Source organism: Polyodon spathula, chromosome 12 (genome assembly GCF_017654505.1).
Source record: "Polyodon spathula isolate WHYD16114869_AA chromosome 12, ASM1765450v1, whole genome shotgun sequence".
Lineage (NCBI taxonomy): Eukaryota > Metazoa > Chordata > Actinopteri > Acipenseriformes > Polyodontidae > Polyodon > Polyodon spathula.
In genome coordinates, this window is record NC_054545.1 from 33,795,328 (window position 1) to 33,809,908 (window position 14,581).

The 14,581-nt window shown below is 39.3% G+C and overlaps 2 protein-coding genes across 4 annotated transcripts; one reads left to right on the forward strand and one right to left on the reverse strand.

Annotated features, from left to right (window-relative positions):
- Positions 1 to 6,560: 6,560 nt before the first annotated feature.
- LOC121324730 (E3 ubiquitin-protein ligase SH3RF1-like) lies at positions 6,561 to 11,758 on the forward strand. 3 transcript variants are annotated; one of them, XM_041266877.1, is made up of 6 exons: positions 6,561 to 6,695; positions 7,897 to 8,067; positions 8,975 to 9,240; positions 9,914 to 10,203; positions 10,564 to 10,880; positions 11,400 to 11,758. In XM_041266877.1, exons 2-6 carry the CDS (start codon positions 7,961 to 7,963, stop codon positions 11,578 to 11,580), a joined length of 1,161 nt encoding a protein of 386 aa, XP_041122811.1. In that variant the 5' UTR covers positions 6,561 to 6,695; positions 7,897 to 7,960; the 3' UTR covers positions 11,581 to 11,758. The 3 variants fall into 3 exon arrangements, with proteins under 3 accessions (XP_041122811.1, XP_041122809.1, XP_041122808.1); XM_041266875.1 differs by lacking the exon at positions 6,561 to 6,695 and having other exon boundaries at positions 7,591 to 8,067; positions 10,567 to 10,880; XM_041266874.1 differs by lacking the exon at positions 6,561 to 6,695 and having other exon boundaries at positions 7,731 to 8,067.
- A 1,441-nt stretch (positions 11,759 to 13,199) lies between these two features.
- Positions 13,200 to 14,348, reverse strand: plac8l1 (PLAC8 like 1). Its single transcript, XM_041267077.1, has 2 exons — positions 13,669 to 14,348; positions 13,200 to 13,470 (listed from the first exon to the last, which is right to left on the reverse strand). Exons 1-2 carry the CDS (start codon positions 13,789 to 13,791, stop codon positions 13,267 to 13,269), a joined length of 327 nt encoding a protein of 108 aa, XP_041123011.1. The 5' UTR covers positions 13,792 to 14,348; the 3' UTR covers positions 13,200 to 13,266.
- Between the last annotated feature and the right edge of the window lie 233 nt (positions 14,349 to 14,581).

Here is a 14,581-nt window from a genome sequence, read left to right on the forward strand (position 1 = left end):
GGTAGGCTGAGGTCAGAGCTTATTCCAGGCCTACAATACCAGGCATTTGAACAGAAAGGATTGGCCCACAGGCAAATGGCTCATAACAGTTGAATCATCACCTAATCGCATTTGGGCCAAACGATATTCCTGCACTACTCCAATTGAAAATTCTATCTTAAGGTCTCCAGAAAGTTTGCAGTTATTGTCACCGGTGGTGTCATTAACGAGGTGGAGATAATCATTGTTTGCGTTCTTAGTTAGTTAAAGCCCCTAATTTTACAACCATCTTGTTCATCTTGATTTCAAAATGAAGAATGAAGTCCTAAACTGTGCTTTACAGAACGGTTTACATACACATCGTTAGCAGTTGTTTCATTGTAAAGTCATAACCAATACATAATCCACATTTTGTAACTCGATGATAGCAAATCGTTAATATCGTAACAATGATTTAAATAAACCTTTTCTCAAATACATCGATACGGAATAATGTATAGTTGGTAACTATGTCCAACTATATAATGTTACAACTTGGAAAGCGACATCATTCACGGAGTTCCTACAATGTTGAACTTTGAAGATTCTGTCCAATAACGTGTCCTGTTCTTCAAAGTTTAAATAGCTCTTTAACGATGTCTTGCAATAGAAAGCTGTCATGTGCACATAGTGCATAATTTTATCGTTCGAGAAATGACCAACAGAAAACAATGGAAAACCCGAACAGTGTTTGTATCCATTACAATTTTTACTTATGTTTTTTTTTTGTTTGACCTTTTGCAGACAGGTCCACAGTCCACTGCGCTTCTAATGATAACCCGTCTAATTGCGACGAGCCTTGCGCTTTCACTAGCAGTGTTTGCACGTGTGACATACGTGGACGCCACACCAAGTTGGGACAAACTGCGGTCGGAGAAAGCTCGCTATGTGGTTCCCGTGCTTTAATAACGTTACTTAATACATCAAGATGGTTGTTTTGTAGACTCATTTAGTTGAATCTGGATCAAGGTGTCACTCATTACTGAAAAGTTCTTCTACACGTACTCTCCCTGCATCTCTAATCGGTCACTTGTTTGGGTGAGAAAAACGTAGATAATCGTGCAGCCAGACACACTTTTAGCCCTGGTACATGTCACTCCAGACCTAAGTCACATCCGAAAGGGACGTTAGTCTTGATCAAGTGAGAATCCCAACTTCCACCTCGTTTGCCTTAATACGAGAACCAAAACAGTTCGAGCGCATTAATTAAAGCCTCGGACCAAAAAGTCAGAACTGATATATTAACTGACTTTGTGCGGCCCTTATCAGATTTTGTTTTTGTGCGTTTTTTTTTTTTTTTTTACCCAGCTTGGCTTTACGTGGCCACGAGGTAATGAAGATTACCTTCTCTAAAAGATAGGTGGGACACCAGTCTGTATTAGCTCTCATCTTGTCGCTTGTGACGATACAGACTTTACTGTATCCCACCTTTGTCCTCTAAACAAAGAACATCCGAACTTAGGAAAGTATTTTTTGAAATGACATCAGGGTTAGTAAAAGTCATACCATGACTGGTTTTTCCTTCAGAATGAGGTACTCCTGAATAAGGGAACCGGATTCCGAAGTATTAGGAATTTAACCATAAATTGCAGTTAGCTAGCGACAAGTTAAACCACAAAGGCTTAAAACTCCATTTCTCTGTTCGAGTTCCAGTACATCAATGACCTGATGCCCTCATAGAGTAGACTCACAGAATGGCCCAATCCCTTGGTGAGCGCAGGCCCATATATGGCTCCATTTCACATTAGTTTGACTTTTAGCTTCAGTGGATACGGAGCAGGGAGGGTTTCACCACTCGTCTCTAAGTCTCAGGTAATCAGTGTCATGAAAAGAGAAAGTGGAACATTGGAACTGAAAGTCTAACTTGTTTGCTGTCCGTCTATAATGATCCAGTAGCAAATAAATTCTCAATATTTTCAAGTCCATCGCTTTTATTTTTTGGAACCTAATTTTGCAATAAGCTCTTTTTTTTTTTTTTTAGCTCCTAACCCCGCTCTTCTGGGGCGAACAGCTTGCTTTTCGTTTCGCTTGTCGACATAATGTAACGCGGGATGGGGTGGAGTCGGGTGTAGCTGTTGGGGTGGTCTTCGGAGTTCGTCGGTAGGACTGGTCGGTACTTTGTCCGGTTGTCAATCCCGGGTTAGGGGACCCAGACTCGCGGTCCGTGGGGTCTCTAGTCGCGTGGGGGTCAAGAGTAACCAACCCCATTGGGGTGAGATCAAGTGTCCACTCTTTTACGAGTGGTCCGAAAGAAGGAAAGTTCTTTTGTTCACTTGTGTTCTTTGTTTTCAGTTGTGAACGACCCTCACTCCGTGTTTAATCACTTCCTTCCACCCTTGCTTTTCTATTGTCGCCGAGGTGAGTAACATTCGTGAGGGAATCTGTTTTCTAAGAAGCAGTGCTCTTCCATAGCAGATGTATACAAGACCCAGTTTTCAAGTGGCGCATCTTTTAGGAGCACAGGAAAAGTTATTGTTCTTTGTAGTTGTGAACCCCCACTCCTTGTTTAAACACCCTTTTCTATTGCGAGGTCAGTAAATTCGTGATGGAATCTGTTTGTCTAAGAAGTTCTGTCTAAAAAGTGTTTTTTTTTGACCACCACTCGAGAATGTGTTTTAACTGCTGTTGTAATCATCATTTTTCTTCCATCCCACTTCAGAAAATTTGTGGTGTTAGTCTTAGTCAGTAGCAGATCTAGTAGTTGAAAAACGACTTCACCCAAAAATGCTAGTAACTAACAAGCAACAGACTTGAGCGCACATAAGGTAGGGTTTTTTGAACCAAAGGATAATGATCTCTTTTACATCACAAAATGCATTTAACCGACTTACTCGTTGTCTGTTTACTGCGTGTATTCATTCAAATAACTGTGCCTTTCTATTTACTAGAGAAAAGTGGTAGTGTTTTGACGTAAAGACAGATGAGATGTGCTGACAGATTTACGGAAAGCTTTTATTTAGTGTTTCATGAAAAAAATTAATGTCCAAATAGCAACACGTTGTCTAACGCTGGAAACAACAATTCTTTTTAAAAAGAGACGCAATTTATCGTTTTGGATCATTGTTGTTGTTGTTAAATTTTTCAACAAAGCATTGCTACATTCGTAGTTCATGCAGCTGGAGTTGGGAATGGGGCCAGCTTACTCAAGTCAAAGGATTGCAATTTGGGCAGGCGTCTCCATTTTAATTAAGCCTTTGCATAAAAGAATCTGATTGCGCTGCATGTTATGCATCACCTGTGCTGAGGCACTGGAGAATAACAGTTTTCTGTTTTATAAAGAGTCACGATGCTTTCCCACAGTTGGCCAAGTGAATCTTCTCAGTCAAAAGAATCAGGTTTTAGTCAACCAGGATTACGCACTGTATCTGCAGGGCTGCTGGAAAAATAGAAGTCGTCTTTTCCAGGGCTGTAGAAAATCGGAATTTTTTTTTTTTTTTTTTAGTAGACTTCAACAATAAACCAGCATAGCAGGGTAGGTTTCTTTTGCAAACCATTATCGTTTCTTTTTTACCTTCCAAAACATCATAGGGGTTACTGTATATATCCATGGCTGGGTAGTAATCAATCTTGATATAAATCTAAAAGGAGTCGTCAGGAGCAAGCTCTTGACCTGCCTAGAGGCTAGATAAAGAGATTAAAGAGCTGTGTTTCTCTAGTCTGCTGGAGAGTAGACAGAAGCCCCCTAGCATGATGGGCCCATGCAAACCCCAATGCAGCAGACTGTCAAGCCACTAACCTCACAAGCAGCTCAGGACTAAAGCTCAAACCAGCATTTTCATGGGCTGTTAAATACAGAAAAGAGTGTCAATTACAAGCACATTGATAGAGCTATTAAATGCAATAGAAAAGCAATATTTAATAGCTAAACCATGTTTTAAAGATAGTTTCAGAACTAAGTCACATTTATGTGGACCAGAAAGGGCCAGGCTCTAAGACTTTTGGAATGCAAAGCATAAAGGAGCTAAAAGGCTCCCAGGGACTGGCTTTGGACCCAAAGGTTCTCAAGGAGAATAAGAGATAACGCCACTGGACTCAAAGGGTCTGAAACAAAACGGAGAAATACGAACAAGGAAGATGACAAAAACTAGATGTATGGACCTTTTGGGGCGCCAGGGGTTTGACGAATGCACTGAGTTCAGAGGTCGTCACACTAGACTACACACACACACACACACACACACACACATACACACTAAATTAAATACTTATAGTATATGGTAACAGAATAATGTGTTGTACCTTTGCTATTGGTTAAGTGTCAGAGAAAGAGGAGGTGGACCATCTATACAGAAGGGTATTTAATGTCATGCAAAAATTGTAAGGACGGGTAATCTGTTTGTCCTGTACCTGGGACCAGACTCCCTGCATATTTCAATAAACCTAACAACTGATTGAAGAAAAGGACTCTGTGCATTTTCTTGAATCTGCTACATCACTGCCCATGTGTGCATTACCTTTATTTAATGAGGTGATATTGGAATTATCTTACTGTAAACTGCACTGTTCTTTCAATCCAATGCCATGTGTGTTAATAGAGGACTATCACATGGTTGTTGCATGCAATACTCACATTCAAATGTTTAAACTCATACCTATCATATGAGTTGCCTATGCAAATGTAATAGAAACAGACAGCCATGGTTAATTGCAAGGATGGTATGGGAGCTTCCTGTTTTGTTTTCAAATGTTTGATTCCCAGCAGGATCGCTGACAGTGATAAGTTGTGGTTCTGATTCCCATTTCATGCAGGCTGCCTTTCCCATTATCCTGGACTCCGGGTCAGCTGATGAGGGACACTAGCTTAAAGATCAGGGATAAAACTCTGCTGCGTGGTGCTGTTAGTGGGTCCTGAGCAGCGCTGAGACAACTAATACATGGCTCACGCTGAATGTTTATCTACTGATTGAGGTTATGGCCGAGGTTGGGAACTTTGAACTATTTGTAGTTCATCGACTGTAGGAGTTAATTTGTGAATTAACACTGTAGGGCTGCTCTGTTAACATTGCAGATAAGGAATGTTTTTGATCCCCACTGAGGGCTGGAACTTGGCACTGCTGTTGTCAATTCTGGTGGGAATGAGGTTGAAGGTAGTTGAAGCGGTCATGCTTCAGTAAATGTATTGCCAGTGCTGCCGGCCTGCAGCATACCGCTGTCTGTTTTCATGGCCAGCTGTCACTTCATTAAATTGCAAACACAATGATTATACATAACATAACATATTAACCTTCCTCTGAAGTGAGCGCAGCCATGTACACAGTAAATATTTACACCTTCCCTGCATGTGCCTTGTGTATGCTTTTCTGTGAAGTGCCTGTTTTGATTATCAGGCTCGGAAAAAAATCATTATCCAGAGTTTGATTGTATAACACTACACCTTGGCAGATACGGCCCAAACTCAGTTACAGGACTGTTGAAAACACTTATTGTATCTTTTCTAAACATGTCATTCTCACCCTCTATCTAAAATATGAGTGACACTGGACTTCTAAGATTGGTGCCTCTGTCAGCAACCCCATTGGCTATATTTAGTTCATGAATAAAGCTGTCAAACTGCATTTAAATAGAGCACACAAGTTGTTTTAAGTGGTAGGTTGTTGTCTTGCACCTGGCCTGGATTGTAGTCTACAAATATTCCTGTCGTCAGTTGTTTGTTATTGCTGTGTTCAAATGCAAGCTGAGACGTGTTGCCACTGAGCATTTGGCTGCAAGAGAGTCACTAACAATGCCCTTCATTCTTGGTAGTGTAACGTATTCACCAGACAGACAAGTGTTCTGCAAAATTCATGGCTTAAAATAGATAGAAATGGAAATGCAGGGCTGCCAAAGAGCACTATGGTTGGTTTCTGATGCAGTATAGCGGTCGGCACACATGTACTAATATAATCTCTGCGGGGCCCTGTGGTCTTGTGCTGCTTGTGAATGCAGTTACTGAAGCACTCAACTGCCTATGAGGGTGGGGCTCTTAGGGGTGTGTGTAAATTATTGAAACTGAAACAGCATGTTACAGATGTTAACAGCACCAAGAGAGAACCAAGAAAGACCTCACCCTCGATCACTCAAAGTTCAATTTGAATATGATCAAATATGATAAAAAAAAACAAAAACAAAGTGCGATACAATCAGTTGAGAGAAGGATTTTGTGCGAAGCAGTTAGAACATACTGTATACTGTACAGTAGATGGTTTTGACATAAAAAATACAATGTAATACAATGTAGCGGGCGTCACTTTCTGTGCCTAGACTGTGTTGCTGAAATAGTTTTTACAGAGATTGCTTCAGTATGGTGAAATTCTGTTGCTACCGATGTTGGAAATCAGACAAGTTTTTGGGAGTGGAAAGGTTCAGAAGTTGGTTAAGAAACTCTGGTTGGGGAAGTTCAGATTTACAATGAAAGTTTTTTCTTATAATTCCCCTTTGGTTGCTTTTCCCAAACATTTGTCTACAGTCTGATATCACAATGTAAGATTGAACAGAATGGTCAAGGGAGGACTTCACTGTACTGTTTGTAAATACGGCTGCAATGACACACCTTTATTGTATGTCTAGGTACCTGCTGCTCCTGTGGAGAGAGGAGTAACCCTCAAACTCTCTCTAACCCCTGCCGTGGAACCTACAAACTCAAAAACCAACACCAGCGATGGATCCAGATCACTCTCCAAACAAGTGTCTATCAGCGTGTAAGTAACCCTGCTTGCTTATTGAAGAGATTTGTATTTAAAATACAGGGAGCAGGAAATGGTTTGCCAGGGCAGGATTGTAACCTGTATGGGGTTTATAACCCTGCTATGTTTCTTCTAAAGCACCATGGCACCATGGAGACCTTCAGTTTATCCAAAGACAATACTGGTCGTGAGCCCAATATAATTACAGACAATTCCTAGCCTTGCTTAGTGGATGTGATCAAAATCTAAATTGTGCCAAATGCTGGACCATTTCAGGTGCTTTTTTTCATTAGTCTAAAACTGCTCAGAGGTATTGGGTGTGGCCTGTTTAGACACATGACTTTCTGCAGATAAATCTGACAACAGAGCTTAATAATTATAATGATTAACATCAAGTCATACTTGTGGTATTGCATTTGGCAAACTTTGTTTCCAGGGTGACTAAAATGGGTGGTGAATTATTCTACACCACATACAACATAATAATATGTTTACTTACATTTGATTGCTGTGTTTTTCATGGAGTTAAGTTCACTGAATGGGGAATGATGGGTTAGCCACTGGACCCTGCTTGCATCCACGCTAGAAATTATTTGGTTAAAAATAAAACCAGATAGAAATGCAAGTGCATGTCAGCTAGATTCTGCAAGCCAGCCTTCACTTTGTCTATTCATTTAAAATATTGAAAAGCGGCTTGAGATGCACTGATTATTTCTGACAAGCTTGTCTAAAACATCAGCCAGTTGCTTTCCTAAAATCTCTGGTTATCCTCATGTAGCTTGTTTCTTCTGAGTAGACTGCAGCAATGCACAGAGTTACCTTTTGAATATCCCCAATCTATCGTTCATGCAAAGGGGCATGTTCTTATTCCTAAAAGGAAATCGTTTCAAAACCAGTAACAAACAACTCAGAATGGAAATCCTAGAGATCATGTATAAAAGTTATTTCTTACTATTTGTTTAACATTGATGATTTTGATTTTTTTTTTTTGTTGTTGTTATTTTTTCTTTTCTCCATGTACAACTGCCTGTAATGTATCCCAGTATTATCTCCTACCAGGAGGGTGCATATCTCTGGGGACACACCCTTTATGACAGAAACATCGAAATCACAGAACAGCAGCAGCGAATCAAAAACCGGGTGTGATTACCTTCTTGTCATTACTAGTCACAAGAGTAATGAAATACTTTGCTAACTGCTTGTGTCTCACTCTTAGCTGTGCTGCCTTGTACTCATACACACCACGGCGGGCAGAGGAGCTGGGGCTACAGAAGGGGGAGATGGTTGGTGTTTATGGAAAGTATCAGGAAGGATGGCTGAGGGGCCTGTCACTGCGAACAGGCAAAATGGGCATCCTGCCAGGCAACTATGTCACCCCAGTGCTCAGGTATAATAAGATTCAGTTTTCTATTATATTTATATATCTGCCTATCTATCTATACTGTAAAAGATTGTGGGTTTATTCATAATACGTGATTAAGAATTCTTAGAACAACCAGACATTTCTTTTGAGTTGATTTTTGTCATTACATGATTCATTAAGCTATAACCTACTCAAAGATGGCACAGTTGTTTACTACCAGGTGGTACAATTAACATAAAGACAAAAAAGGGTCAGTTATTTCAGTGCTACAATGGGGTATATGTAATCCATTAGGCTCCAAGTAAAATTTGCCCTTCTCATATCACTGAAGGAAAAATTGTAAATATACCCTACGTGTGTTCTGTTTGTTTTAGTAATGGAACATTAAAAGGGCTGTATGACATATTAGAGGTGTCTGTGCATGATAACAATGTGAATGCTCATTATGAGTCAATTGCCATCTGACAAGGCCAGAGAGTAAATCAAATGCTTTGGCCTCTTGCCTTCTGCAAAGAAAGATCGCTTTTTTTATGAGAATGTAAGAGGAACCAGTCTTGACTTATTTTCGTAGTGTCAAAAGGAGGTTCACATTTAACAACTTTTAATTTCTTTTTATTTCCCAGTGCAGTACAGAATGGTTACAATTTTGTGGTCAAGAGAAACAAGTTTTACAACTTTTGTTAAATTTTTGTAGTGAATGAATGAACCGTGAGTAAGTCTCAGTTCCACAGTCACAGCAGCTCAGTGGGTAATAGACACCAAATAGAAAAGAACAGTGAAAATAATCATTGTACAGGTTATCAACACTTCAAATATAAACATTTCAGTAAACTAACAACAGTAATCTGTGTGTGCTACTGAGACATCTAGACATGAGCAAGTGTCACTGTTATCAGCCTTTCCTGACAATGCTTATTCTTTCCAAAAACAGAACGTCTGCTACAGTCTCTGAGCACAAGCCAGCTTTGCTTGCAACGAGTCAGACAGGAAGGAGGTCACTTATTGTTAAACCGCAAGCAGTAGTCATTCCCCTTGACAGAAATTCTTCAAATGGGATAACAAGGCCAGCTGTGCAGGTACACTCCATTGCCATGTCAACCCCTGTGACATCAGCGGGCCTGGTGAGAGCAGCAGCCCAGCCAGCCAGCACTGTGGGGAGAGGCACAGGGAGGCATGTCTTCAACACTCTACAGAGGGGTAAGAACAGCAGCTGCAAGCTTCAACAAGCACCAGGGAAGGTGGTGCTCACTTAGATACTGTCCTGAGAATGTACCACACACTTGAGCGAACAGAGTGTGACTTTTTTGTATGATGTCAAAATGTATGCATGCAACAAAGACTTGGCCCAAATTTTAAATCTGCTTATGACACAACAATTTATGGAATTGTTGCGCCCTAAAAACAGACTGTAATATAACAGAGGAGGGAAAAAACAGCTGTAGTCCAGAAAGTAAACATGGAAGTATGAAAACAGGTATTTTTCCACAAACCAGTTTGCTTAACACCATTTACAAACCAGCTGTATTTATTTTAACCCCAAAATAATGAACTGGTTAACTAGACCCCCCATGCACTAAAGATTTGGGTCATGTGACAAGAGGATGTTAAGAAAAGGTATTTTCTCTCCTGCTCACTCTATAACACTGTTTTTATTTTCAGTAAAACGTTAAGAGCCTGTTCAAAAAGTTCTTAAATCACATAAATCAATTATCACTGCTTACATAACATGTGTGCATTTATCTGCACAATTTATTTGTAAGCAACCATGGTAAGTATACCATTTCTATACAAAAAGGGTTTTGAAATTGCTCAGGGCTATGTGGAAGTAAAAAAACAAAAACACAAATGAGCTTTCTTTTCTCTTTATCAGGGTCTTCAATTCCGGTTATTGGTACATTCCGTCCCTCTCCCTCTGCTATGGTTCAACCCCAGCAGCCCCACCTTCAACCTTCTACAATTACACCTGTTGCCACGATGATGAGACAAAACCATCCTGTAAAAACCACCCAGCGCAGGGTTTCTGAAACAACATTACCCTCTACTGGTAGCTCAGCAACATTGAATACCAGAGATGCTGCTGTAAATGGAACTCTTACAAAACAAATAACCCCTCAATCCATACTGGTTAAACCAGACTCCTACAAAAACAGTTTAGAAAAGGTAAGTGATGACGCCAAGCTTCATAATACCGTCTCTTACATGCAAACAGCAGCTACACTATACAAGGAAGAGGTAATAGAACAGTAATGCTATTTTCATCAATGGCTTATTGGGCCATTCAGTTTTGTGTTCGAGCCTCTCCTAAAACTGGCGAACATTTTTAAAGGCTGTAAATAAAACACAAACTTTAAGTTGTCAACCATCTTCCACCCAAGTGAAATATTTGAGGTACATAGAATTTGCCTTCTAAAGGTTTAATAATAATTTAATGTAATGTAATTTTGAAACGTATGAAGAACATCAAAAGCTTGAGAGGCAGTAAACAGTTAAAACAATAACAGATATTTGATTTGTCTGCAGCAGGTCAAAACAGTTCGCTTCCAGACTCAGAACTCCACGCCCCAGCTGAAAAGGAGCAATTTCCAGCTATCCGAACAGAGCACCCTAAAAAGACCGGAGCAGACAAGCACTGGGGCCAACACACAGGAACCAAATAGCAGCCAGGTGACCACAGTCTACCACACCCGAGCTGGGTCCTGCCCCATGGGAACAGAGAGCAAAATACCAAGGCACAACAAGATGGACTCTCCGGATCTCTGCCCTCCAGACATACCTGTCCATATTCAGCAAAGTTCCATCAAAAAGCAAGATTTTACAGAGCCACCATCGACTGGAAGGTAATCTCTCTTCCTGCAGTATTTTATCGTATGTGCATTTACTTGGCTATGAAGTAATGTGGCCATCTACAGTATTTATTTTATAAAGCTAGATTCATTACAAAAAAGTAAGTGCGTTTACAGTATTAATTGGTTAATTCAACTAAACTTTTTTTTTTTTTTTTTTTTTTTTTTTTTTTTTTTTTTTTACAATATCCTCTCCTTTTTGAAGCATTTGTTATATATGCTATACTGCTGATCGATAATGAGTCTGCTTTATCAATACATTGTAATTGAATTGATCAGATTCACAACCTTGAGGAACCAGCAAACTAAAACTAAAAATCTATCTAAGGTAACAAATATTGCCCATCTGTGGATAAATGTAACATACAGTGCAACAAAATTTTAAAACAATTCAAGACATGTGTTTTTTACACTCGCATTTTACATAATACAATCATAAAACTTCACCTTGACTTGAAGACTTTTGCTTGTTTGATAACCAATTAATAAGTTGTGTCTGTTCCATTTTTACAGGTACAGGGTGTTGATTTCCTGTGCAGCACAGAGAGAAGGAGAGCTGGATCTGAAAGAAGGAGACCTGGTCCTGGTACAGAGGACACGGCAGGATGGCTGGCTCCAGGGAATCCACGAACGGACCAGGAAAACCGGACTTATCCAGTACAAATTTCTGGAGTTTCTTGAAAAACAGAACTAGCTGACTGCCACTTTTTTGACTTTGTGAAGAAAGGCTACCAAAAAGATGTAACATATATTGCTTGTTTCTTTTAAAAGGGAAGTTGTGTCGAGTTTGACAAAATCTTGACCACAATTCAAATGTATACTCTTTGAGAAAAGTTGTTTTCTCATGTGTTTGAAACACCAGTCTTAATGAAGCACTGAATTATTGTTTTTTTTTCTTGCTTTAACACAACTGTATTATTAATTTAAAAAGGTAGGAATGTGTATTGCGTATTCTTTTGTCAGATGGTAGCGAAGAGCATTTTTTCGGATTTGTCCAGGGAAGGTCTCTTGTGATTCACACAAAGGTATGTAAAATTGCGTCATCATTCCTGTCTTGTTCAGTGACATGTCCAGTCAGTTCTACTCCCATTTCCCAGTGAAGGTGCTGCTAGTTGCACTTTAATAATAAAACATTAAGTGCCTTGGACATCAGTCTACTATAGGAGTCCATCAAGCAGACTGGATCAGTTAACGGTCATGTCCCTTTATGATCAGCTTCTAACAATTATAAATTCAAAGGAACGAGGACACATGCTTTGGACAATTTATAACACCTTAGTCTACTGGTTTGTCCGCTGGAACCATTGGGGCAGATTCAAAATCCTGGCATTTGTATTAGCACAGAAAGAAAGGTTCAGATGTTTAAAGTATTTTGTTAGAAACAGAAGTGAGAAAAGGATCTGTGTTTATCAAGGAAGGAGCTTTTTTTAATTAAATGAATAGAAAGACATGGAATGAAAGCAGGAATTTTGACTGAAAACAGAAGAGAAATTGGAAAGTGTTATAAAGGGCGCCTGTACTATTAATAGAAACTTATTTTTTGTTGCAGTGTAGAGTTGACAGGTAGCTGATGAGTGTGTCAGTTTAAAAGGAAAAACAACAGTAATAGCAAAACATTATACATAGTGTAAGAACACTGTTGTGTGACACCTTAATATAGAGTAATAATACCAAATCCTCAGTACATATGCAAGCTTCTATAAAATTTTAAAAAATACATTCTCTCACCGACACATGCCAGCCTTTGTAGTCTTATCCAAGAATTCAGCTAGTCCTGCGTACATACTGCGCTACAGCTTGAGTCTCCGAACTCACTTGCTCCTACACACACATTTTATGTATATCTTGACACCAACATAAAACATACACTAGCACTCCATGTATGCCGTGGTATAACTTACCGTAACAAATGAATGTGCAAAGCTTAATAAAATAGCTCAGCTCCTGAGCGGCTACGATCTCTACAGGTAGGGCACAGGTTCACTGAATGGAAGATGAGATGCTATCAGATGGCAGTTATCAAATTCAAAAGGCAGCATCTCAATTTGGCAGCATCTCTATGGTCTCTCATGGTACAAATTTTAAACGTGTACCTCAGATCGCTTGAGTGATATGATCATGTGTCCCGAGGGCCTGAAGATTGGAATAGGATTTAGGATATATAATAATAAAATCTGTATTTCTATACATTATCAATAAAGATGCCAAATAGTTGAGGTATTGCTGTTTTCCATATTTATTCTACTGGGATATTTATAGTCAACTGATATTCAGAAAGGGTCAGACTTTTAAAGTCAAATCTGATCGAACACACAAGGCAAGCAAGGCGAGAAACACATTCTTCCATTTGATTTGTGTGGGATATTCAAGCATAGAACATTTAAGAGCTTTCAATAGCAGTTGATACTTGGAAGATGTGGGATTTCATTTTTGTTTTTAGTTCTCGTACCATCTGACAAACAGCAAAAGGCCAACAGCAATAAACTGCTGTCCAGTCGTGAGACGCTTCCCTGAAAAGCAATGTTAAAGAGACATCGACTGAACCATGCTTTAGAGCCAGCCCAGCAAATCTGAAGTATAACGACTATATCCCTCAATATGACTGGGATTCTGTTTGATGAAACTGAATGTTGTTTTTTAATTAAATTAAAACATGAATTTATTATTATTTATTATTATTATTATTATTATTATTATTATTATTAAGGTTAGTTGATTAACATGGTGTGTTAGTTTCTTGAGTCCCTCTGGGCACAAAGCAGGAAAGACTATGAAATCATACCCGTATTTTGTATTTTTCTCGAATGCCAACACGCAGTGCAAACGTAGATCCAGGAAGCAGCGGCAAACACAAGCACTCCCCATACTGATGAAAAAGGTTCAGTTCTAAACAGGCAGGACACATGGTACCGACACGACCTACAAACAAAGACCAAACTTAAAATCAAGCCTTGACATTGAACAGTAATGGCTGTGATGTCAGTAATCTCATGTCATGTCCCTTTGTTTGAGACCTGCATGTAACTGCCGACTGCTTTTGTAAATCTGCGTCTTGGAAATGTGTGAATGATTTCCAATCTACTCGGGATGTTCTTGAAACAAGAAGATTCTTCTCAATGAGATGGTTGTCTGGTTAATTAAAATCTTAATAATACTACCAATGCCTGCTCTTTGTTTACAGTATACTGTATACAGTTTTTAAGCGATTGGTACAAAGCACAAAAACAAGTGGCAACTTCTCAATCTATGTCAGTGCCACAGTATTCACTCACTGTACTAGCAAACACATGGAGCTATTCTAAAAATGCAGAGATGTTTACTAAGACAGCCTCAGTTCACACCAACACACTTCAGAAGTGTTGGAAGGAAACCTGACCATATTTCTTTACTAACAGAAGGTGGTAGACAGAGCCTGTTCTATATGAGAAACAGAGACCAGTGTAAAAACTCAAGACAGTCCTGTCACTGCAGAAGTCAGAGGTCCATACTCCAATCTCCCCCAGTCTGAGTGATGGTGTTCACAGTCGTCGTGGTGACACCAAGACCAGGCTGCATGACTACAGATAGTTCTGTCATGTCTTTGTTAACAATTAAAAACTGATTCAGTTTAATTAAGAAAAAAATAAATAAATACACACATACAATTCACTTAATAGTTATTGTTATTAACCATTATATAATTTCGCAAAAGCATT